The following is a 24747-nucleotide window of genomic DNA, read 5'->3' as shown; positions in this document are numbered from 1 at the left end:
CAAATAGCCCATTCAGCTGGATGGACCCTTATGAGGAGCAAGAGACCCAGACTCTACACAGAGTTCCGGCACCACTGAGCATGACTCAGTTTGGCAGGCCACGAGCCTCGGAGGTTCCCCACTCCCACCTCCAAGGGAACCGAGAAGCCCAAGGGATCATCAGCCCTTCTGAGACTTTTACCCATGTCCTAGCCCCTGAGACCAAGGCCACCACCCTGCGTGGGAAGAGAGGTTCTGCTCACACTATTTCATCCAGTTTACCTCCCATTTCCCCAGCATCCCTGCACTCACACCCCTGAGTCACAAGTCCTTCCCCAGTTCCACCTGTTGATCCCCTTCCAATCACAGCCCAGTGTAAATGCCACCCTCTCTGGGCAACCCACCCTGATCTGATCCCTCAAACCTGGTCATTCTTTCCCTCTTCTGAGACCACTGAAACTGTGTGGACCTCTCCTGTGGCATTGAGGTCACTCCCCTTTATGCTGTAATCCTTTCTGGGCTTCTGTCTCCTCTGACAAGCAGACTGGAGGGTAGGGCAGGCTCCTAGCACGGGGCCTCACACATACAAGGCATGGGACACATTAGGTAGATAGAAGGATGCATGGATTGGGAGATGGATGGATGGATGGATGAATGGATGGATGGGGGGATGAACAGATTAACAGATGAACAAATGAGTGGGTAGGAGAGTTCATGGCCCACAGAAAGTTCACTGAGGCCCCTATAATTAGCCAGAACACCCAGATTGCCCGACTGCTCCCGGACAATAAGATTTCCCTCTTTCATTTGTCAGAGCCTCTCTCCTGCCCCAGTGAATTTAAGATTTAGAAAGACTGTACCACGTGGAGATGCAAGGGACGCTGGGAGTCAGATCTGTGTTCCTTCCCTCACTGGACCTCAGTATCCTCGTATCTAGGATGAGGACATTGGACTAGATGATTCTTTGGGCCCTTCCAGCTCAAAGCATATGTCTGGGGGCCAGCCCAGTGGCATAGTGGTTAAGTTTGCGTGCTCTACTTTGGCAGCCCAGGGTTCACAGGTTCAGATCCAGGGCATAGAACTACGCACCGCTTATCAAGCCATGCTGTGGCAGGCGTCCCACATATAAAATAGAGGAAGATGGGCACGGATGTTAGCTCAGGGCCAATCTTCCTCAGCAAAGAGAGGAAGATGGGCCTGGATGTTACCTCAAGGCCAATCTTCCTCAGCAAAGAGAGGAGGATTGGCAGTGGACATTAACTCAGGGCTGATCTTCCTCCCCAAAACAGGAAACAAAAACGAAATACACAAGTCTGTGCTGGGACCCAGCAGAGAACAAGGGAAACTGACTCAACCCAGTTCAACTTAAAGGAGACCCAAAGAGTTTAGACGAAAGATAAAAGGGAGAAAGAGAAAAAGAATGAAAGGAGAGAAAAGGAAGGGAAGAAGAAAGGGAGGGAGGGAGGAACAGAGGGAGGAGGGAGAGAGGAAGACAGGGAGGAAGAGAGGCAGGAGAGAGGAAGGAAGAGAGGGAGGAGGGAAGGAGGAAGAAAGAAAATCAATTTCCATGTCCCAAATTAAAAATGCATTTAGCATGTAAGATTTCCCAAATGCATCATTTCTTTAAAAAAAAAAAAAAAGTTAATTTCAACATACTGAATTCAGAATCCCAGCCTGTAAGAAGTGACGGATCCTCTAATACCGTGGAGATGCCTCAGGCAGGGGTGGCCTGGGGCAGAAGATGCCAAAGGGAAGGATGTCTGGGGGAGGTTTGGAGTGTGGAGGGCTGCTTTTCTGGGCACTTTCTCTCCACCCCTTTCCCCACTTTAGCCAGACGACCTCCTCCAGTATCTGCTTTATATATTGATCTTAGGAACCCAATATATTGTTTGAATAAAAGATTTCTGAAGGGTTTTTTTCTTTAAAGCCACTTAACTCAAGAAGGGAAACAGGAGGCCCCAACGGAGGTGATTTGCCCAAGGTCACAGGACAGGTGCATCGACACAATCCCCATGGGCCTGGCCAATAGTCCCCCTCAATTCAGATCCGGTCAATCCAAGCACATCTTTTGGGAACTGGGGGGCGCTGTCCCTGACCGGGCAGCTTAGACATCTACACTCTGGCTCACCTCCAGCAGCCTCCATGGGAAGTCACCAGGCTCCTTTAAACAACATTCCACTAGGCCAGAAACAGACGATAACCCAGGCCCAATTAGGAGCCAGAAAATTTCACAGAGGGCGAACACCCAGACCAGGGGGGCTCGGGGTGGCGGCCCAGCTCTCCACAAGCCTCACAGTCGAAAACCTTCCTAAAACAACCCCTTGGCTGCCTCCGAGCATAATTTAATCTTCCTTTGATGACTCCGGATCTTTCCCTGCCTCAGGCCACTCTAAGAACATCAATTACTGCTGGGCCCAGGTGGTGGAGCAGAGAGGAGGGGCTGGACCTGGGTGACCAGCTGACCTTGTCCTGGGTGGGGGGAGCGAGCTGGAGGAGACTTCAGGGGGAGGAGCTCAACCGGAGCCAGGGGGGCTGGATGCTGCCTGGGTGGAGGAGCGGGCCAAGGAGGAGAATGGGGAGCCCTGGGTGGGCCCCCTCCCTAGCCCCAGAGCAAGTGAGATGGGGCAGTTCCCAGGGGCTCCTGGAGGTAGAACCAGAGAGTTAAAGGCAGGCAGAAGTGATGCTGAAGCCCAGGCTAGGTGACCTTGCTGAGGGAGAAGCACGATGGTACAATGCCCCCTAGACTTTGCAGAAAACGTTGGCTCCAAGGGATGGAAGTGGGCTTAGAACCACACTGCCCCTGCCCTGCCACTTCCTGGCTGGGGAACCATGGGCAAATTCCTAAACCTCTCTGTGCCTCAGTGTCCTAATTTATAATGCTAGAATAGTAACAAGGCTTCTGTGAGGGTAAACCAGCCTCATGCTGGCTGTGAGAAAATGGGGGCTCAGACCCCAGTGTCTGATGAGGAAAGGGCTGGAAGGACGTACATCAGAACACTCCCAGGGTTGGCTCTCAGGTGAGACTGGATGTTCTGTTTTTTGGGCTTATTTATATTTCCTATATTTATGCAAGAAACGCATTATAATATAATCAAAATAATAGATGAAAAAACAAAACAATAGGGACTGGGATTTGTCCCCAAGGGGAAACAGCCAGTCAGAAGCAGAGCCTGTCCATTGAGAGGGGGACTGGAAGGGGGATGTTCCCTTGGGTCCAAAGCTCAGACAGGGGAGCCCTGGCTGCCCCCAGGGGCCCAAGAGATGACATCTCTGAGTTCTCAGGGACAGATGCAAGGGACATTTTCTGCCTGGTTGTGCCCTACCATTTCCTGGGAGGCAGGTCTCCAGGTCCCGTCTCAGGAGGCACTGGGCGGGGGAAGTTGGTCTCCCGGAGAAGGTGTTCTGCTCACACAGCAGCACCTCTCTTAATGACTATTCTCAGCTCCAAGCCCTCAGACCGTCAGCTCAGAGATGACCCTGGGCCCTCAGGACTCAGAGCAGACCTCTCCCAGACTCCCCCTTAGGCGAACCTGCCTGGACCCCCCCCCCCCCACCATTCGTCTGTCCGGCCAGCGGCCCCGCTAGGCTCAGCCACACCACCACCCCAGCCTTTGCTGAGGCAGCCCTTCGAGGAAAGATGAGCTTGGTGGGTCCACAGCACCCTCCCTGTCGGTGCCATTAATCCTCAAAAGGGAGTCAAACATTAACCCGGGAAGCAGCTTATGCCTTATATAAGCCCCCCTGGGGAAGGTACAAACACAGCTTGTTGGAGCTGAGCTGCCCAACTACAACAGCTGCCAGACCCTGGGACCGAGCAAGGGCTTCAGGCACATCGACCACTAGGCCCATCGGAGGGAGACGGACTCAGCTACCAGGTGAGGAGGGATGGAAGCTCCCCTAGCCCCAGCCCCCAGGGAGCCCTGGGAAGCCCCCAAGGCCAGGCCCCGCTTCCTCACGGTGACTGGCCAAGTCCCTTATGCCCTTTGGAACCTGCTTGGGTTCTTTCTGCTGCCTCAGTATGGTGGGTCCAGCCGCAGAGGGGAGAGCCAAAAGCCAGGAGGCTCTGGGCTTGGGGAGACCTTCCCAGCAGGCAGCCTGGGTTCTGCTAACCCTGTGCGTCTGCTTGAGGCAACCAGGGACCTCCCCCACCTACCCCTGCCATCTGTCCTGTGTGGCCAACATCCAAGTCTGGGCTCCTTGGTCCCAGCTATGTGGCCTGCACTGCCCCATGCATGCAGTATGTGTGACCAGCCTGTCTGAGCACACGGATATTCACACCTGCAAGTCCACACACACACGGCCACACACCCAAGCTCACACAGCTGTGCCCTTCACTCCAGCCTAAGTATACACATCCCTGTGGACACACGCCACACCCGTGATCCCACATCTATACACGCAGCTAGGTACATCCTCATGTATCCACAAGTAACTCTGCTGAGCCCTACATCCTTACGCATTTATACATGCACCGTTCCACACACTTGTTTCGCACCTATGCACATGCTCCCACATCGCACACATGTACACATACCTCTCTCTGGCCTGATGCTCGCCCGCAGCTCTGGCTCATCTTGCCCGGCGCCATGACCTTCTCCGAGCTTATCGACCGCGTGGGCAGCAAGGGCCCCTTCCAGTTGCTGCACGTGGTCCTGCTAGGCCTCCCTGTCTTCGGCATCGCCAACCACAACCTGCTACAGATCTTCACGGCTTCCACCCCCGAGCACCACTGTCGCCCGCCTCCCAATGCCTCTGCAGGGCCCTGGGTGCTCCCCATGGGCCTGAATGGGAAGCCTGAGACGTGCCTCCGTTTCGTGTATCCATCCAACGCCAGCCTGCCCAACGACACCCAGGGGGCCACGGAGCCCTGCCTGGATGGCTGGGCCTACGTCAGCACCAGGGACTCCATTGTGACTGAGGTACGCCCTGAGGCAACCCTTCTGCCTCCACTCCCTCGCCCTGCAGCACACATGGACGGGACAGCGGGCTGGGGCCTAGTCTCCTTAGAACCCAGGGACAGGGCACTGGGCAGACAGAGAGGAAGCAGCTGGGTGCAGATGCACACCCACCAAGGGTTTGGTCTCTTCATACTCAGAGTGCAAGTATGTCCTCAACAATCAGCCCATCTGGGACAGGCACAGTGCTAAGCTCTGGGGATACGAAAATGCTCCGCCCCTGCTCCTACAGGGTCCACAGCCTAGTGAGGGTGACATCAATTAATGAGAGTGCCACACAAAGAAATGCGAAATTACAATGTCAAAGTAGTTAGGACTGTGACCTTAGACTATGGCCCACCCCCCGGGCAGGGTGTAGGGGCACGGGGGGGGGGGGGGGGCGGGGGGGGGGGCAGCCTTGGAGGAAGCTTGCCTAAAGAAGTGACCCGGGAGCTGAGTTCAGAATGTGCAGCAAGAGTTAACCAGGCAATGATAGAAAGCAGGAAAATTCCATCCTGTGCAAAGGCCCCAAGGTGAGAGGGAGTGTGGAGGAGGGACTGGCCAGAGAGAGGGTTGAAACACACCTGAGCAGACCAGAAAACATCTCATCCACTCCCGCAGTCACTTGGAGGTTCACCTCCCATTCATTCATACCTTCATTGGTTCGCTGACTCTTCCACCTGTCATCTCTGGGAATTACAGAGTTAAATCAGACTCTTGAATGAAGGACAAGCCAGTCGGGAGATCACGGTGGGATGAAGAGGACGAAATGGGAATTGGCATTTATTGAGGGCTTCCAAATGGCCAGGCACATTTTGGTGTTGTGCAGACATTGGCTCCCACAATTTGATTCCCACAGCGATATTCTGTTGAAGGTGATTTTATCTCCTCTTACAGATCAAAAAACTAAGACTCAGAGAAGGGAAGCGAAGGTCCAGTGCCGCACAGCTGATCAGTTTCAGAACTGGAATTTAAAGCTCAAGCCCATAAGAGGCATGGGGGACAAGTGTTTATGGCAGTCCAAGAGAGGGAGGAGCCATCGGATGCTAGGGAGCCTTCCTGGAGGAGGTGGCATCTGAGCAGTGAGCAGAGGCATTGTTTTCATTCTCCCCTCGAGGACCATGCGTCAGTTGAGGGCAGGAGCTTGCTTTTGCCTCATTAGAAGAGCCGCAGTTCAAACTCTTTACCTGGTGCCAGTCCTGCACTGGGCATACTATGTGCACAGGCTCCTGGAATCCCAGAAGTCGGCATCCCAGCGAAGGAAGTAGTAGTATCTCCAGTTCACAGACAAAGAAACTGAGGCTCAGCCTCGTTCCACGACTTTTCCAGGATTACATATGTTTAGGACCTGGAAAAGGCAGGATTTGAATCCAGGACCATCTATAAGATGCTCTAAGATTGTTATTCACTTGTTTAGTGAATATTTATTTACATATAAAGTGCTTACTATGTGCCAGGCACTGTCGTAAGTGCTTTATAAATATTAACACTTTTAGCCTTCCTGACAACACCATAAGCCTGTTTTTTTCAGATGGGGAAACCGAGGCACAGACAGGTTAAGGAGCTTGATCAAGGTCACATCGCTAATAAGCAGCAGATGGAGGATCTGAATACAGGCACCTGGTCCCAGAGCCCTACTCCTCACCATTACATTTGCTGACTCTTATATCCCCTAGATTATATTTCCTCCCTGTCGTATGTGATTTTTCTCCCCAGCACCAGGCACAGTGCCTCCAGTATCCCACAAACATTTATTGACAGCTACATGCACGGTGTTGAGGACACAGAGTCAAAGAACCCACGAGCCCACCTGCCCTCCAGAGCTCCCCTCTGGTAAAGAGACAGACCCACCCTTCAGGATTACAGGCAGGGCAGTGGGATGTGCAAGCTTCCTGAGGCAGGGATTTTTCAGCTGCTTTGCTGTATCCCCAGCAGCTGGAACAGTGCCTGGCACAGAGGAGGCGCTCTGTGAAATAAATATTTGTGGAATGAATGGATATGAGCTTTATAAACTCAGAGCACTCTGGGAGCCCAGAGGAGCAGCAGCTAACTAGCCTGGAGGGGGCACCCAGGAGGGCCTGTGAGAGTCAGCAACCCCTGCGCTGCGTGTGAGGAGGGGCGAGAGTTAGCGAGCAGGCTGAAAAGGGCAACTGCGCCCCAGGCAGAAGGACCAGTGTGTGGAGTCAAATGCACAGAAGAGAGCAAGACAGTCAGTGTTGCAAGAGACAGAGGAAGGCTGCAGGGGTATGGAGGCTGCCAGACATGGGGCTGGAGCGGACAACAGGACACCTTGGCTTGGATGCTAAGGCCAAAGTGTGGCCTCTGCCCTGAGGGCGACAGGGAGCTATCGAAGGTGCTAAGCAGGAGAGTGGCATGCTCAGGTCACCTTCTAAGGATGGTCACTGTGACTGCAGGGTGGAGAGTGGCTTGTGGAGCGTTTTAGTCCTATGGCAGAGACACCAATGAGCAGGTTGCCACAGGGAGCCAAGACTAAGGTGACAATTGGAAAGGACAATCAGAAGAGGTTTCAGAGAGGTTAGGGAGTCAGAATCTACGGGACTAGGGAACTGAGTGGACGCGGGGAGTGAGGGACAGGGAGGGAGCCGAAGATGCCTCAATACCTGTAAATAAGTTTCCAAATGTATGGGTGGCTTGCTGTACATCTGGTCCCCGGGAGGATGGAGAGGAGGAATAAAAGCTACCACCCACCTCCTCCAAAAACACAGAACCTAGCCGAAGAAACAAAAATCCTATAGGGAGCAACTAAATAATAATCGTTACTGCGTGCCTACCCCGTGCCAGATGGTTCTAAGCACTTTGCTCATATTAACTTATTTAATCCTCACAACAGCCCTCCAAGGTTAGCACCTTGATTATCCCATTTTCACAGATGAGGAGACTGAGGGCACAGGTCACCAGCCCAAGGCACCCCATTTCATAAGTAGTAGAGTTGAGAGGTAAACACAGGCAGCCACACTCCAGAGCCCCCGACCCAGGATCCGCGAGACTGACTGTGCGCCCTGCAGCCCCAAGGAGGCCATTGTTCTTGGATCTGCCTCCCTCACTGGCAGCGGCCCCTGCAGGGCAAGGAAGGTGTCTCTCCCACCCAACTCTATCATCTCAGGGCCAAGCGCATAGTGAGTGCTCAGTTAATGCTGAATGAAGGCCATGCCCCTCAGAATCCAGCAGGAGGGACGGGGGCATTGCTGACTGCTGGCAAGTAGCTTCCCGTCCAGGGCGCACCTCGGGATCCGGGGAGCCTGGCCAAAAGCAGAGTTTGCAGGTCTAGTACCTGGTCAAGCATCAGTTCACATCTGTGCTAACCAAGGTCCCAGTCACAGTTCCAGCGGTTGGGGCTGTGTGAACCTGCATCCCAGCCTCAGGGGACTGCTCCCTTCTCCAGGTTGAGGCTAGTGCAGGCTGGCGCCCTGAGGACCCTCAGCTGTAAGAGCCCATAGGAGGGGGTCTCTGCACAGCCAGGGATGTGTCAGTGGCCAGAGCCATGTGGGCACTGGTACCAGTACAGCAGGGGCGAACGCCTCTGATTTTTCTGTTTGTGGTTCAGTCCATGGCAAATCCGTGCCCCGTCTGCTCGGGGTAGAGTGGAGTCGGGTTCCAGTCCCCCGCATGGTGGAGGTGGAGCAGCGGCTGGGCATTAGCTGGGGGTGGGTCTCTAGGGCAGAGGCAGGGCACTGGGTGCGCCGGCCCTGGTGGGGAGGGTGGTAATGAGGACGGCAGCATGTGGCAACCAGCTCGGTCCAGATGACCCTGGTTAGTAGACGCAAGCAGCCATCCCCCACGTGGGATGGTGAGCCGGGGTCAAGTAGCAGAGTTCACATCCTGACTCTGCCATTTACTAGGGATGTCACAACCCCAGAAGCATCGGTTTCCTCAACTGTGAAATGGAGTGACGGAGCAAGTGTGAAGAGGAAAGGAGATCATGCAAGGACAGTGTTAGCGCAGGCCCTGGCCCCCACAGAGCATTCAAGAGATGCTGGCTGCCACTGTTGTCATTGTTATTGTTATTGTTATTAATAGAGATGTCCTGAGAACTAAGGGATTAGCCCCACCAGAAGAGTAGGCGGACCCTCAGTAAAGTTGGATTCAGCTTCTCCCAGCCCACCTAGGCCCCACAGCTTTGCCTCACTCCGTGGCCCCCACCTGGCCCTCCTCTGGGGGAAACAGCACTGGCCTGAGTGTGGGTCCCAGCTCCTCCCCCACAGTCGGTGACCTGGCAAGTCGCCTCCCCTCTCCACTTCAGTCCTCTCATCTGTAGAATGGGATGATGAAGAGCTTCTCTCCTAGAGGGGAGAGTGTGGGAGGACTATGCTGATGCAAGAGTGAGCACAGCACAGGGTCCGGCCTTCGGCGCAGGGAGCTCGCCTCCCCCTCTGACCCCCTAAGCTCTCCTGGCAGAGGTGACCACACATTCCTTTCTCTGGGTTCAGCAGAGACAAGGTCGGAATTTTTCAGAAGGAGCTTTAAGAGGAAACAAAGGCCTTTCTTTGAAGTCTGGAAAGTGTGAGGGGCATGGATTGTGGGCTCTGGGTTCCCTGGAGAGGAGCCGTAGCCCACAGCTCCCATACCACTGAACCTCAGCCCTGTGGGTGCCCAGCTGGGTCCTGGGACCCAGGGGCTCCTGAAACCCAACCCCCTGGCCTCAGAGGCCTGAGCCTGGCCCTGAGTGAGCAGGCCCTTCCCTCTACGGCCCCTGGGATGCCTCTCTGGGCTTTGAGCCTTCCTGTCCTGTCTCCAGGCCACGAGAATCCTGTGCCCCCACATAGGTCCCTGGAGGTCCCTGGTCAGCTGCTGGAAGAGCAGAACCTGCCCAGTGGGTCCTTCTGGAAGCAGGTCTCTACCCTGGGGAAGTTCCCCTGTAGAGTCTCTGGCCTTCCTCCACCTCCACCCCCAAATCTCCAGGCTGCCCACCTCCCAGACCACATCTCCATCTCTTGTCTCCAACTCTACTCCTGCTTCATGTCCCCATTTGCTCACCCTCAACCCTGTCCTGGGCACCCCTCCTATCATCTCCCCCTCTCCTGGCCTCTACTCTGACTCCTGGGTAAGGAGCAGGGAGCCCCACCCCAGCCACATTTCTGGCCCAGCCTGACCCCAGTGACAACCTTCACCTAGAAAGCCTGACCATGTGTGCGAGAGGGTCCTGGCTCCATCCTGTGGGCTCTCCAGGGTCAGGAACTGAGTCAGTGAGTACCTAATCTGTACAGGGCCCTGGCCTGGTGCTGTGCAATCCTTCTCTCATGATCCCACAAATCAAGCACTGCAAATACCATCCCCATCCAGAAGGTTCCCCTCCCAGCCATGACAGTGAGGTCAAGCTCTTATCAGAGGTGGGACAAGGAGTACTGACTCTGGAATCCATGCCCTTTCTACGGCATCACATGTCCCTGTGAGCACAGGCCCTACAACCCCTGTGACAGTAATGGTAAAACAGCTACCGTGTACAGACACACAGTACAGTTAACAACGGGGACACATTCTGAGAAATGTGTTGTCAGGCGATTTCGCCATTGTGCAAACATCATAGAGTACACTTACACAAACCTAGATGGTGTAGCCTACTATACACCTAGACTATATGGTACTAATCTTATGGGACCACCATCCTATATATGGTCTGTCATTGACCAAAACATTATCATGTAGTGCATGACCATATTGAGTGTCAGTTGTTTACCAGGTATAAGCTGGGTGCTTTTCATTCTTTATGCTCTTTTATAATCCTGAGAAGCAAGTAGTAGTATTACCCCCATACTACAGATGAAGAGAGTGAGCAACAGAGAGGTTAAGTAACTAGCCCAGGAACACACAGCTAATCAGTGGCAGAGCTGGAGACTCATGCCCTTTTGACCCTCCCCAGGTCCCCAGCTTATCCTCTCTGATCCTTGTGCTCCAGCACAGGTTCCATCGGGGCCTCGAGAGTACACAGGGGCTGCAGCAAGTTCTGACCTTGCTCACCTAAAATACTCCCAGGCCAGAGAAGGTTGTCTCCCTTGCTCTTGCTCTGGGGGGTTTGGACCATATGCAGGGTCCCCTGGCGGAGTCAGCCCCACACACACACAGAGCAGGGCCCCCATACTGCTCATCACGGTCTTGAGCACACATGGCTTGCACTGACCTTTTATGGCTCGCCTTCTGCTTTACCCTCTGAGGGGCCTCCTGGTCTATTACCTTGCTGCCGCTCCAGCTCCTAAGCTTGTCTCTCACCCTTTGGACCTGATATCAGATCAGCCCACCTGGCTCTGGTCCAGGCTCCCTCTTCGACCACAGTTCCAGCCCATCCTGGGAGACTTGTCTTACAGCGGCTCACAGCAACAGCTCCCACGTACTGAGCCTTCCTCTGGTTCCCTCATTGCCATGCTCTTCTATTTCCATTCCCCTTCCCATCACCACCTACCAAGCCAGCAGTTACTCCAAACAAACAGGAACCACACAGTGTGTTCGTTTCCTAGGGCTTCCATTACAAAGTACCACAAACCGGGTGGCTTTCAACAGAAATATATTGTCTCACAGTTCTGGAGGCTAGAAGTTCAAAATCAAGGAGGAGGCAGGCTCTCTCCCAAGGCTCTAGGGAAGAACCCTTTCTTGCCTCTTCCAGTTTCCAGTGGTTGCCCGCAATCCTCAGCGTTCCTTGGTTTATAGATGCATCCCTCCAGCCTCTGCCTCCATTGTCACATGGTATTCTCCCAATGTGTCTCTCTCTTCTCTTCTTATATAAACACCAGTCGTATTGGATTAAGGGCCCATACCTACCCCAGTATGACCTCATCTTAACTAATGACATCTGAAACAACCTTATTTTCAAATAAGGTCACATTCTGAGATACTGAGAGTTAGGACTTCGAACTATCCTTTGGGGGGACCCAATTCAACCCATAACAGTTGCACATCCTAGCTCTGAGCTCCATGGATTTGGGCTGATCTGCAGGGCAACCATGGCCGCATTTTTATCATCGGCTCTAATGAGTCTCATTAACCATGAAATCTCTAGGAGCAACTTAGAGTGCAATTCAGGGACAAGATTTTTTTGATATCTAACCACAAAGCACTCCTCCTTCTGAGCTTCTAAACCTCATTTTACTATCCCCTAGCAGACAATTGGCCATGGAAGTTTTTTCCAGTCTGATGGTAAAGGAGGAACACTTCCTTCCTTCTCACTGACATGTGATTATGGATTCGATGCACATAGCCTAGCCACTCTCCATCCTGACATGCGCTCACTCTGGCCAAGTGAGGCAGTCATCCACATAGTGTTTTGAGTGTGGACCCTAAGACCTCTCATTTAGACGTCAACCTATCTCTAACCCCTAAGGCTCTCCATCTCTCTGTTCTTCTTGCTCAATGTTCACTCACCAATTCCACAAGTATTTACTGAGTATCTACTATGTGCTGGGCACTGTTCTAGGCAATGGAAGCACAGTAGAGAAGGAAACAGACTAAAAGCCTTGCCCTCATCAAGATGACATTCTTGGAGGAGAAATGAAAAAAAATAGAAAAATATGCAGTATGTCTGATGGTATAAGTGCTAGAGAGAAAATAGAGTAAAGGGATAGAGACTGTTGGGATTACAATAAATAGGGTGGTCAAGGAAATTCTCATTGAAAAGATAATTTTCTGGTAGAAACTGGCTTGTGACGGTTATTCTAAAGTCTACACCATCACAAGTACTGTGGTAGAACCCAAGACCCAGGAGATCTGGTCTCGGACAGTGGAGCAGGACAACTTTAAACTAATCCAAGTCGATCTGACATTGCCTGATTTCTTATGGCACCAAATAACATGGGGGTTGGGGAAAAAAATGAGATTTCCATTTGCAACTTCTGGTGGGATGTATCAGGATCAGCTAGGTTGCCATAATAAAGAGTCAATAACAATTCAATGGCTTCAAGGACATAGAAGTGGTTCTTTATCTCGTGCAATAGTTCCAAGGCAAGCATTTCGGGCTGATGGGTGGCTCTGCTCCATAGTGTCATTCAGGGACCCAGACTGACAGCAGCTCTGCCATCTTCAACACGTGGTTTCCAGAGTTGCTTTAGTTGTCACCATTCCCACCAACAGGAAGGCAGAAAACATGCAAGTCCAGGCTAGGGATTCCCTCTGAATCAAATGAGGTGGCAGTAGCATACATTTCTTCCACTCACATTTCTTGTCAAGAAATATATGAGGGCTGACCCAGGGGCATAGTGGTTAAGTTCACGTGCTCTGCTTCAGCAGCCTGGGATTCATGGATTCAGATCCTGAAAATGAGCCTACACACTGCTCAACAAGCCATGCTGTGGTGATGTCCCACATACAAAATAGAGGAAGATGGGCACAGATATTAGCTCAGGGCCAATCTTCTTCAGCAAAAAAAAAAAAAAAAAAAAAACTAAGAAGAAGAAAGAAATATATGGCCCCACCTCGCTACAGGGTCACCTGGGAAATGTGCGAATTAATTTAGGTGGACAGTATGCCTTTACTTTAGACTTTCCTAAAGGGGCTTTCTACAACATGCCACAAAGTACCAGAAGTTTCTCTGGATACCCACTGGCATACTCCTCCTCAATCTCTGCACTTCCTCGTTTACCCTTTTCCCTTCCCCTGCCTCCACACACACACACCATACAGCCTTCCTTCTGTGCCAGAAGAGCCCGCTGGGTTTTCTGGCCATGCTGGGCCACTTTAAGACAGCTGGAGGACCCAGAGTCTTCATCCACTCCCATCCCCCTTCACTTCCAACAGAGAAAAGTGGAAAAATCTCCCTGGGATGTGTGTTTCTTCCCCCACGCTGCTTTACTTCCAAAACATTCTTGAGGGGCATTTCTGGTGAATAAAATTCTCCACTTCATTACACAAGTAATTCAGGGTAGTTGGACAAAGGGTGCATGTTGGGGATTAGCAGGAGATTAGGCCAGACAGGTAAGCAGAGGCCAGAGCATGAGGGCTTTGTAAATCTGTGTTAATAGAGCTTTATGCTTACCTAAAGGGCAAGAGGAAAATAGTGAGGGCTTTAGGCAAGACAGGAACCTGACTTGAGCTGTGTTTTAGAAAGCCACTAAGGTTATCAGAGAAAGAATGGATAGCAGAGAATGAGATAAAAGACTGGAAGGAAGCCCATCAGAAGATTGTTGCAGTAATCCCCTCTGGGCCTCAATTTTCTTCACCTGTAAAATGGAGATGATAGTAGTGTTATATCATAAGATCGTGGTGAGGATTGAAGAAGTTAAGACCTGAAAAGCGCTTACTTAGAATGGAACCTGGTGCACAGTAAGCCCTCAATAAATATCGGGTGTTATTCTTAATCCAAGCGCAAGATGGTGAGGCCTGCACTAAGATAGTAGTAGTGGAAATAGAAGAATGCAGATTCAAGAAATATTAAAAAGTTAGAAACTGGAGGATCAAGTGATGGTGAAGTGGGAAGAGAGGAGTCAAAAGAGAGTTACCAGTCACTGAGATCCAGACCTCACAGGGGGTGGGATGACAAGTCTCGTGGACTCTGAGATGTCCATGTGACATCATCCAGGTGGAGTTTTCAAGTAGGCAGCTGAATCTACTGGTCTCAAGTCCAGAAGAGAGATTGGGCTGGAGATGTGGATTTGGAGTCTTCATTATAAAATAGTAATCAGAGCCATAGGAGCAGATGGCATTTCCTGGTGAAAGTGGAAGAAAACAGTGGAAGACCCAACAACAGCCCTACGGAAACTTTAAGACGCAGAGAGAAAGAAGCCCATGGAGGAGAAGGAGGGGTGGCAAAGGGAGGGAGGAAGACCAGGTAGAGGGAGAGGTCAGCAGTGTTGAGAGCTGCCAAAGGTCAAGTCAGGTCAAGCTACTGAAGGTTCCACTGGACTTAGTGAAAAAGACGTCTTCAACAGCTTTGGTGAGCGCAGACTCAGTGGAGTGGTGGGGGGCAGAAGTGAGAAACGAGTGGGAGATGAGGACAGGATGATAGCAAGTATAGCTACTCATCCAAGAGATTTGGCTTTGAAGAGAAGGGAGAAATGGAGCCAAGATGGAGGGGAAAGAGGTTCTAAGAGGGGGAGATTTGAGTGCATGCAAATGCTGATGAGGAGGAGTTAGGAGAGAGTGAGAGTGAGAGAGAGAGAGAGATGAAGACTCAGGGTGGAGGGAGGAGGCAACAGTGAGCAATGTCCCTGTGGAGGAAAGGGGGTGTAGGCTGAGGGATTGACCTCAGACATGTGAGGTGGGAAGGAGACAAGCAGGGAGTCATACAGTACAGGCAAGCTTGGAGCAGATGGGGGAGGAGGTTGGGGACAGACCTGGATGTGACAGCTAAGCAGACTTTGTAAGCCGTAGGACAGGGCACATATGCTGGAGGGATGTTGTCATTGCACAACCACAAGTCAGGAACATAAGGAGCCACTGGCAAACCCGAGGAGCCCCAAGCTAGACTGCAAGGGGAAACGGCGTTTGGGAGTAGGTGCCAGGTTTGGGGAAGTCAAGTGAGGGAAGTCATATGCTGGGAGAGTGAGCGAGCACATGTGAGGGTGCAGGCTGAACGTGGCTGAGAAGGCCAGTCTGGACTGAGCTGGGCTGGCGCTACCTTTCTCTTATGCAGTGGGACTTGGTGTGCAACTCCAACAAACTGAAGGAGATGGCCCAGTCTATCTTCATGGCGGGCATACTGGTTGGGGGGATCTTGCTGGGAGACCTGTCAGACAGGTGAGACTCTGGGGCTTCCCAGGGGAGGCACAAGCCAATGGAGACACCCGCCCCACTCTGTTCTACCCATGCACCTCCAAAGAGGCAAAGAGCTGGGGGAGGAGGAGAGGACCTGTGTGGCCTTGGGCAAGTCCCAATCCCTTTCTGGGCCACAGCCTTCTCTCTGTCCCAAAGCCCTTGCAACTTGAGTCTTCCAGCCTCCCCAGACCCAGGAGGCGAAAGCCTCAAGGTTTTCAGACTCAGTGTAGTGGTTGTGTGACAGTGGAGGTGGGGTGGATGGACTGTTTAGAGACAGATGGTCCTTTGACCCCTCCTCGGGCAGGCAAGCTGGGGGTGGAGGAGATCACTCATTAACTCAAACCTCTAATTGCAAACTTGTCCAAAAAAATAGCAATTACCGGCAAGGCTCTGTCGGGGAGGGAGTTACATGCCCGCCCTGGCCCTTTGGAAGGTGGGGGGTCCAGCCCTTTGCCCTGAGGCCTGCAGAGTCATTCGTCTTGGCTGGCTTATGGGCTAACCCACCCCTCTTCTCCTCTGAGCTGCAGATTTGGCCGCAAGCCCATCCTGAGCTGCTCCTACTTTCTGCTGGCGGCCAGTGGCTCGGGCGCAGCCTTCAGCCCCACCCTCGCCTCCTACATGGTCTTCCGCTTCCTGTGTGGCTTCAGCATCTCAGGCATTTCCCTGAGCACCGTGATCTTGAGTGAGCCACAGTGGGAGGATGCCAGGGAGCAAGAGCTTGGGGAGCATCAGCCTGAAGCCAGGAGAGTGGGGTCTGGGCCTGGCTCAACCACAGGCTCCCTGTGACCTTGGTCAAGCAAGGCGCTGCCCCTCTCAGGACCTCAGAGGCCCCCTCTGAACATAACAACAATAAGCGTAATGGCAGCTCTTGATACTGAGGACTCCCCTGGGCCTGGCACTCTGCTAGGTACATGATATCATTCAGTCCATGGACACAAGTGATATATTACCCCCATTATATAGATGAGGAAATTGAGGCAAAATAGGGAAATCACTTCCCACTGGAGAGGCAGTCAAGAGCATGGGCTCCCAAGTCAGAAAGGCTTAAGTTTGAGTCCTATCGTCTTGAGCCTCAGTCACAACATCTGTAAAATAGGGTGATGAGCCCTTAGGATCAGAGTCAGATAAAGTAGCCAGGGAGGAGCAGGAGCTGGTGCCCCTTCACTGGGAGGTGCCCATGGCCCAGCAGACCATAATCTTGCCCTTGGTCTCCTCTTGCAGGTGTCGAGTGGATGTCCACCCAGCTACGGGCCGTCACGTCAACTTCACTAGGCTACTTCTACACCATTGGCCAGTTTATTCTGCCCGGTCTGGCCTACGCCATCCCCCAGTGGCGCTGGCTACAGTTAACCGTGTCCATTCCCTTCTTTGCCTTCTTCGCAGCATCCTGGTATGTGGCCCTCGCCTCCTCTTCGCCTCCCTCCTTAGGCCCGCCAGGACCAATCAAGGGGAGCCCATGCCTGACCAGGCTGGCTGACTCTGTCCCAGGACACCCTGTCCCAGAGGCAGGGAGGAGGCATGACGTGCACAAAAGCGCACTGCAGGAGGGAGCAGGTGACTGGGGGGCATTCAGGGACTGCCTGCAGCGGAAGAAAGGGTAAGTTGGGGTGAACGGGATGGGGCCAGGCTGTGGAGAGCACAGAAAGCCAGGGAGGCCTCAGCTTCACGCGGAGAAAGAGAGAGAAGGCCTTTGAAGATGTCTGTGGGGCTGAAAGCCCTGACCAAGCTTCCATTTGTGACACGAGAGCACAGACGGACAGAGCCACGTGGGTGGGGATGGGAGACAGAAGGGAGGGGACTGTGTGAGCAGGAGGAGTCTGGGGGACAAGTCTGAGAGGCATTTTGAAGGAAAAATCCAGAGTTTGGTGACTTCTGGATTTGAGGTCTAAAGGAAAGGAAAGATCAAACCTGAGGACCTGGAAGGATCAAGTTGTCTGGGTCAGAGACCCCGAGCGGGTCAAGAGATCATTATCAGCACATCAAACCTGAGGACGCATTGAAGACAGGAAACCGGGCTCCAGAAGGTAGTTGGAGCCAAAGAACAGGAGATAATGAACGAGCTCAGGAAAAGAAATGAAGCCTTAGAGCACTGAACTATGTTCAAGGCTGTTCTGGACATCAGCCTACATCATCCCCATCCTCGTGGCATCTCTGTGAAGGGGCCATTATTATTTCCGTTTTACAGATGAGGAAACCGAGGCTCACGGAAGTGAAGCAATCCCCCAAGGTTACACAAAAAGACGCAGAACTGGGCTGGGACCTCCGTTTGCAAATGAGAATAGAAGGTCCTCGAGGGAATGGGCAATCCCGCAGTGAGAGGGATGGTCAGAGAGTCCAGGAGAGGCATGGGGAAAGTCCACAGCCTAAGATGGAGCAGAGAATATGGAGGCAAAATAAGGGCAGCTGGTCAGCAGGGTACAGTGGAGAGCTCAGGCCACTTCATTGTGTGACTTGAGACAAGCCCCACCCACTCTGAGCCTCAAGATTTTTCTAGGCAAAATGGAGATAATAATGCCTGTCACCCAGAGTTACTTGTGCCTGGTCCACAGGAAGCCTCACTAATTGGAAGCCATTGTTGTCATTATTCTCAGTGAGAGGAGGATACAGCCCAGGTCCTGGTTATGGTGGTTGAAAGGAAGTCCCACTGATAATCTTGGAGAGAGCAGGCTGGGAAGACTGTCGGGGCAGAAACAAGCCCACGAGGGTGGGTAGCAATGAGCCCAGGAGACCATCACTATCAGCTGGGTCAAAGGTCTGAGGCCAAGTGACCAATGCCCACTCCTCTGAGGGCCTTGCTGGATCCGGGTCCTGGGTGCCTGTGGGGGCCACAGCCAGAGCTGACCCCACCTTGGACCAGACTTTTCCAAACTTCACTCCTTTCTCCCCTCACCTCTGCCTCCTCCATTCCTCTTCTCCTAGTGACCCTCAGGGACTGCTCAGGGCAAACCAATCTCAAAAGTACAGCCTGGGGGTGGGGGAGAGTGAGGTTGACTGTCCACTTGCCAATCCCAAGACCCCATGCTGTGCTCGCAACCCCCAGCAGAGTTAGTCCTTTGCAAGGAAAATCAAAGCATCCTCAAACTCATTCCCTAGGCCACAACTTTAATCTTAGCCTCCTTCCCAAGCTGCTCGGGGACTGCAGCCCTGCCCTTCTTCATCCAGGACCTGGAATGCAACCCAAGGAAGGCTAGGGAGGTGGACATGCAGGACCCTCCAGCTTTCCACCCTCAAACATGCTGCCCCTTCCCCAGGCCCCACCTGATTGGCCTAGGACCCAAGGCTCCTGGCTAAGGAAGATACCCAGTGATAACAAGCAGCCCAGGTTAGGAGCAGAGGAAAGGCTCTTCTGGAAGGGGAAGAAGAGAATGCCAGAATTTGTGCTGGCTGCAGGCAGCCCAGGTGCAAAGCTTGGCCAAGTTTAAATTCCGTGAAATTTGCAGTAAGGTAGCTCAGGTCTCTGGGCCTCCTACCCTTGGCCCTGGCTGTTGATGCTCTTCCAGGCCCTCAAAAGGGCTTTCGGCATGGGGGGAGCCACTGTGACTTGATTCTGGCCCCCAGGTGGGTACCAGAATCCTTACGCTGGATGATCCTGTCTGGAAAGTCCCCGAAGGCCCTGAAGATACTCCGGTGGGTGGCTACCTTCAATGGCAGGAAGGAGGAAGGAGAAAAACTCAGCCTGGAGGTAGGGGCTGAGAGGGATTGTAGTCTGGGACAGGGACCTGGGCTCTGCTCTCGGGCTGTCCTGTCCTCTTGCCTCTGTCTCCCCTGCTCACAAGCCAACATCACATCTGATGGCCTAAGCAAGCTCCTCTAGAGGCCTGCACCTCCCTCTTTTTTTCCTCTTGCCCACTAGCTGGTCACTAACGGCACTTCTCCCCTTCCTCTACCCCAAGGAGATCAAACTCAACATGCAGAAGGAGATCACCCTGGCCAAGGTCAAGTACAGCAGAGCTGTCCTGTTCCGGATTCCCATCCTGCGCCGTATGACCCTCTGTCTCTCCCTGGCCTGGTAACCCCCCACCCCTCCCTGCCCACACCCCAGTATGTCCACCAGGCAGGGGGGTGAACAAAGCCTCCAGCAGGCTCACCAGAAAGCAAGGCTAAGGGCACCTGCAGGAGGAGTCAAGAGATCTCCTTCCCTGGACCTCCCCAACCCCAGAAATCTCCTGCATCCCTGCCCCATACCCCGGTTCCTGCCATAGGGGTCTGCTTCCCTCTGGGGTCACACCCATCCCACCCGCAGGGCAAATGCTCCAAACCCCTTCACCACCTCACACCCCTGTCACAGCAGTTTCCCCATGTTGTGCCTCTCTGTCACTGCCCCCCACTTGTTCAGCTCTGCCCTCTTGGACCCCACAGAGCAATGCTGGCCCTCAGGGCTTCAGACTTGAGAACAGAAATCATGTTTCTCCTGAGTCTTCTCTTCTGTCTTGACATTCCATCAATTTCAGTGAAGGACATCCGTCAAAGTCCTCCAAAGCCCTTACTGTGACCTGGTTCTGAGGCCCTTCTCCATCCTGGCCATCCCCATGTGAATAGGATCCAATTTGTCCAGAACTCTTGAAAAGGAATTCCACAGTTCTGAGAGAGGAAGGGGAGGCATCTGACCCAAGAGCACAGCTGAACTTTCACCTCCCCCATTCTGGATGTTAAACTATTACCCAGCCTAGAGAGATCATTCACTGCCTCCCTTGGTCTCCAAGAGTCCCTCCAGTCCTGATATTCTCTAGAGTCAACTACCTGGCATCTTTGCCACCACACCCTAGACCACACCTGTGTCAGACATAACCAGTCAATCTCAGCACTTTCTCACTGAACCCAGACACAGTCTCAGAGACCTCAAAATGGCATTCAAACAGCCCCAGCAATCAGTTGCAGTTGGGACAAGAAATGAAACCATTCCTCATCCTGGTGACCCAATGACCAGTGTGAGGAGAGAACCCAGCCTGGCTGCTGGTGCTAAGCCATCCCTCTCTGCCCCTCAGGTTTGCCACCGGCTTTGCCTACTACAGTTTGGCTATGGGTGTAGAAGAATTTGGAGTCAACCTCTACATCCTCCAGCTCATCTTTGGTGGGGTTGACATCCCAGCCAAGCTCATCACCTTTCTCTCCATAAGCTATCTGGGCCGGCACACCACTCAGGCCATCACTCTGCTCCTGGCAGGAGGGTCCATCCTGGCTCTCATCTTTGTGCCCTTGGGTGAGAAGCTGGGGCTACCCCAGAACCCTCTGAAAGAGGCTGACCCCCTCAGACCAACATGTCCATGGGCATCACAGGCTGCCATAGGCTGGGAAGTGGGGTACCAGGGACTCCAGATCTGCTGACTCAGCCTGTAATTCACTGTGTCACCTTGAGCAGGTCCCCGCACTCTCTGGGACTCAGGTCTCTCATCTAGAGAATAAGTTGGTCTAGATGATATGAAAGCTCCTTTCCAGATCTGACTGGTACCAGGAAAAGTATGGTGGTGTCTGGACAGTATGAGGAATTGCTCAAGGACTGGGCAAGGCCTAAATGACATCACTGGAGAAGACGAGCTGAGATGAGGAAACAACAGAGCCCAGTGCTCAAGGAAGACCCCACAACCTACTCCACCACGACCTTGGAAAAACCATTTTTCTTTTATATAGATGTTTATATCTTGATACACCTGTACCCTTTCAAAGGAACTTGAGATATTTTAGGACAGGAATATATACAACGAAATATAAATGAGAATGAGGAATCAGAGCCAGGGAAAAACAGAAATGCAGCAGGATACAAGCCTGCAAAGCACTAGGAATAGTGGAGCATCTATTACTCAGCTTTAAGTTTGGATTTGAGCTTTCCAGCAGCCAAAGCAAAAAGGGAGACAAGGTCTGCTGAGGAGTGAGAACACTCAGGTGCTCCTGAGCCCCAAGGCTCTCTGCATTTTCTTCCCTCTGCAGACTTGAGGACCCTGAGGACAGTTCTGGCTGTGTTTGGGAAGGGATGCCTGTCCAGCTCCTTCAGCTGCCTCTTCCTCTACACGAGCGAGCTATTTCCCACTGTCATCCGGTAGGTGCTGGGCCTGTGGCTGGTCCAGCCAAAGGACACGGGGTCAAGTGGAATTGTGGCATCCTCCCGCTCCCTGCCCAGAAGCCCAGAGTTGTCCTTTAAGAAAACCACACATGGGCTGTCAATCCCTGCTCTGAACTCTCCCAGGCAAACAGGCATGGGCGTAAGTAACATGTGGACCCGCGTGGGAAGCATGATGGCCCCGCTGGTGAAAATCACAGGGGAGGTGAAGCCTTTCATCCCCAATGTCATCTTTGGGACCGCCGCCATTGTGGGAGGCAGTGCCGCCCTCTTTCTACCTGAGACCCGCAATCGGCCCTTGCCAGAGACTATTGAAGACTTGGAAAGCTGGTCAGTCCCCCTGCTTCTGTCCCCATCAGTGCTCCTCCTTGGTCCAGGTCCAGGGCTTTTCCTGAGTTCTCTTTCTGTAGGTTCCTGCCCGAAAAGGAGTCAAAGCAGGAGGTGGAAGCAGAAAAGGCATCCCAGATGATCCCCCTGAAGCCTTGTGGACCCGGCCTGAGCCCCAGTTGAGGGCAACAGAACGCCCCTTCCCTGCCCTCCAGAGACTAATCTCAGCCAGGTCCCTGCCTGCCTCTAGGCTCCCTGGGCACCCTCCAGGGTGCAGGGGGTCTGGGCAGGTCCATGCTCCTGGGACAAAGTCTTCTGAGAGCTTAGTGAAAACATGTCCACCACCACCACCAGAGCCCCCAGCCCAGCCCTGGCCAGATCAAAGGTTTGGCCACGGGCCTTGCCATAACCCCCGCCTCTTACCCTCATTCGCCCTGCAGCCCAGGCCCTTCCACACTGGTCACCTTCCCACATTGTTCCAGTCCCCTTCCCTTGAGGGCCCCTGGGTCTCCTGGCTCAATCCTAACAAAGACAGCTTCCCCTTCTTGCCCCTCACTCCTTTCTTCAATGGGAAGTTTCAATAAACAACAATGAAGGACTCAAGTCATGCTGCTCAGGAATGGAGGTGGAGAAGGGGGCAGGCCACCATGTGGATGTGTGAGCTGCACATCCATCCAGCCGTACTTGCATGGATGTGCACACAGGTACATGCAAGCTGGGCTGATGTGAACATGTGCGTGCATGTGTGATATGCTGAGGTGTGTATATACCAAGCCTGTGTTAGTCTGCGCAGGCTGCTATAGCATGTTGCCACAGACCAGGTCAGTTAAACAACAAACATTTCTTCCTCACAGTTCTGGCGGCTGGGAAGTCCAAGATCAAGGTGCTGGTAGACTCAATTCCTGGGGGGGGGGGGCCCGCTTTCTGGCTTGCAAGTGGCTGCCTTCTCACTGTGCCTTTACATGGTGGAGAGAGCAAAAGGAAGCAAGCTTTCTGGTGTCTCTTCTTATAAAGACACTAATCCCATCATGAAGGCCCACTCTTGTGACCTCATCTAACCCTAATTACCTTCCAAACACCCCATCTCCAATTACCATCACTTCGGAAGTATGAGCTTCAACGTGAATTTGGGCAGGGACACAACGCAGTCCATAGCAAGGCCCGTGCTTGGAAATACCACGTGTGTATCTACATGTCCCAGTGTGTGTGTGAGCAGATGACTGGACAAGCCCACAGTGGCTGCAGACAGAAGCCAAGCTCCTCCAATCTCAATCCCCCTCCCCTGCAAGCCCCAAGTTTCTGATCCATGCCCCAGCCCCACGCCGACCGGATGGCGTTGTCTCCTACTTAACTGAGAAGACTGCAGCCATAGCTGAACACTGTCAATGTCTGCTACCATGTTTCAAGTTCCCTCCAATCACAGCAGAAGATCCAGTCCTCCCACTGGGGCTCTGCATCCCACCTTTGCTGCCAGCAGCCAGCCCCTTTCCCCCTTGGTTCTCTGCCCATTCCCTCTCTCCTGGCTCCTTCCGAACACCAATTAAATAAGCTCAGGTCTGTCCTGTCTTAACAAAAACCAGAACAAACAAACAAACCCTCCTTAGATGCCATATCTCCCTTCAGGGACCATATACTATCTCTTTCTCCCATTTGCAGCCAGACTTCATAAAGGAGCTGTCTTCCTCTACTTTATGACCTCTCACATCTCCCCACTGCACCCTAGCTCCCACCCCTTGCCCGAAACGTCTTTCACCAAGGACACTCATCACCCCCTGTGCTGAATCCAGAGGTCATTTTTCATCCCTCCTCTAACTCGGCCTCTCAGCAGATTTGGTTTTATTGGCCACGCCCTCCTCCCTTGATTTCTGGGATGCCGCATGCTTGCAGCTCCCCCAACACACTGGCTTCTTCTTCTCAGGCTCCTCTGGGGTTTCCTGTTAACGCTGCAGTGGCCACTTTGCCTGGCCTGCCCCATGCCTTCCTCAAGGGTCTACATCTCCAGAACCTGCTGAGTGAAGTTACATGACCTACACCTCCGATCATGACTGATGGACCAGAGGGCCCTCCTGATCCAAATCTTGTCAATCACCTGTTCCCTTCTGGGCTGGGATTTGAGTCATGGAGGTTCTAGTTCATCTCTTGGTCCTTGTCCTGGGAAGGCAAGTTAGCATGAGGGTGGGCTGGCCCACATGCAAAGAGAACAAGAAAGCCAGTTGCAGAGAAAGAATAAAACAGGTGCACAGAGAAAAGGAGAACAAGAGACAACATGAGTCCAGATAAAAATTGCTGGAGAGAATATTTGCATTGATTCTTAATGGATTCTAGGTCCTAGCACCTCATCACCCCTGGATGTACTTTCTGACACTGGGTTCTATTAAATACCCTGAGTTCTCTGAATAAATTCCATTTTTGTTTAAGCTAAACTCAAGGGTTTCTGTGCCTCATAACCAAACAATTCCAAAAGCAGCTCCTTTTCCTCCGTCATCTCTTAAACATTAACTTTCCTCAGACATCCTTCCTAGGACCTCTCCCTCTAATATTCTTTACCAGCACTTCCAGTGGAAATATAATCCAAGACACCAATGTGATTTTAAAATTCCTAGTAATTATTTTTTAAAGTTAAAAAGGTGAAATTCATTTTAATAGTATATTATATATAATAATAATTTTTTAACCCAATAGATCCATATATTACCATTTAAACATGTAATCAATATAAAAGTTTTCAATGAGATATTTTATAGCCTTCAATTCATA

At 52.5% G+C, this 24747-nt stretch overlaps 1 protein-coding gene across 3 annotated transcripts; it reads left to right on the top strand.

Annotated features, from left to right (window-relative positions):
• The first annotated feature begins 3538 nt into the window (after nt 1-3538).
• Nucleotides 3539-24411, top strand: SLC22A8 (solute carrier family 22 member 8). 3 transcript variants are annotated; one of them, XR_011523934.1, is made up of 12 exons: nt 3539-3854; nt 4542-4898; nt 15487-15590; nt 16136-16290; nt 16830-16998; nt 19167-19290; nt 19502-19617; nt 20594-20808; nt 21534-21642; nt 21790-21993; nt 22074-22694; nt 23909-24411. XR_011523934.1 is itself a non-coding variant. In XM_070564145.1 (11 exons), exons 2-11 carry the CDS (start codon nt 4566-4568, stop codon nt 22171-22173), a joined length of 1629 nt encoding a protein of 542 aa, XP_070420246.1. In that variant the 5' UTR covers nt 3539-3854; nt 4542-4565; the 3' UTR covers nt 22174-24409. The 3 variants fall into 3 exon arrangements, 2 of the variants coding, with proteins under 2 accessions (XP_070420246.1, XP_070420247.1); XM_070564145.1 differs by having other exon boundaries at nt 22074-24409; XM_070564146.1 differs by lacking the exon at nt 23909-24411 and having other exon boundaries at nt 20726-20808; nt 22074-22596.
• The last annotated feature ends 336 nt before the right edge of the window (nt 24412-24747 follow it).

This window comes from Equus przewalskii, chromosome 11 (genome assembly GCF_037783145.1).
Source record: "Equus przewalskii isolate Varuska chromosome 11, EquPr2, whole genome shotgun sequence".
NCBI lineage: Eukaryota > Metazoa > Chordata > Mammalia > Perissodactyla > Equidae > Equus > Equus przewalskii.
Note: the sequence above shows the minus strand (reverse complement) of the source record. Positions and strands in the feature narration are given on the sequence as shown.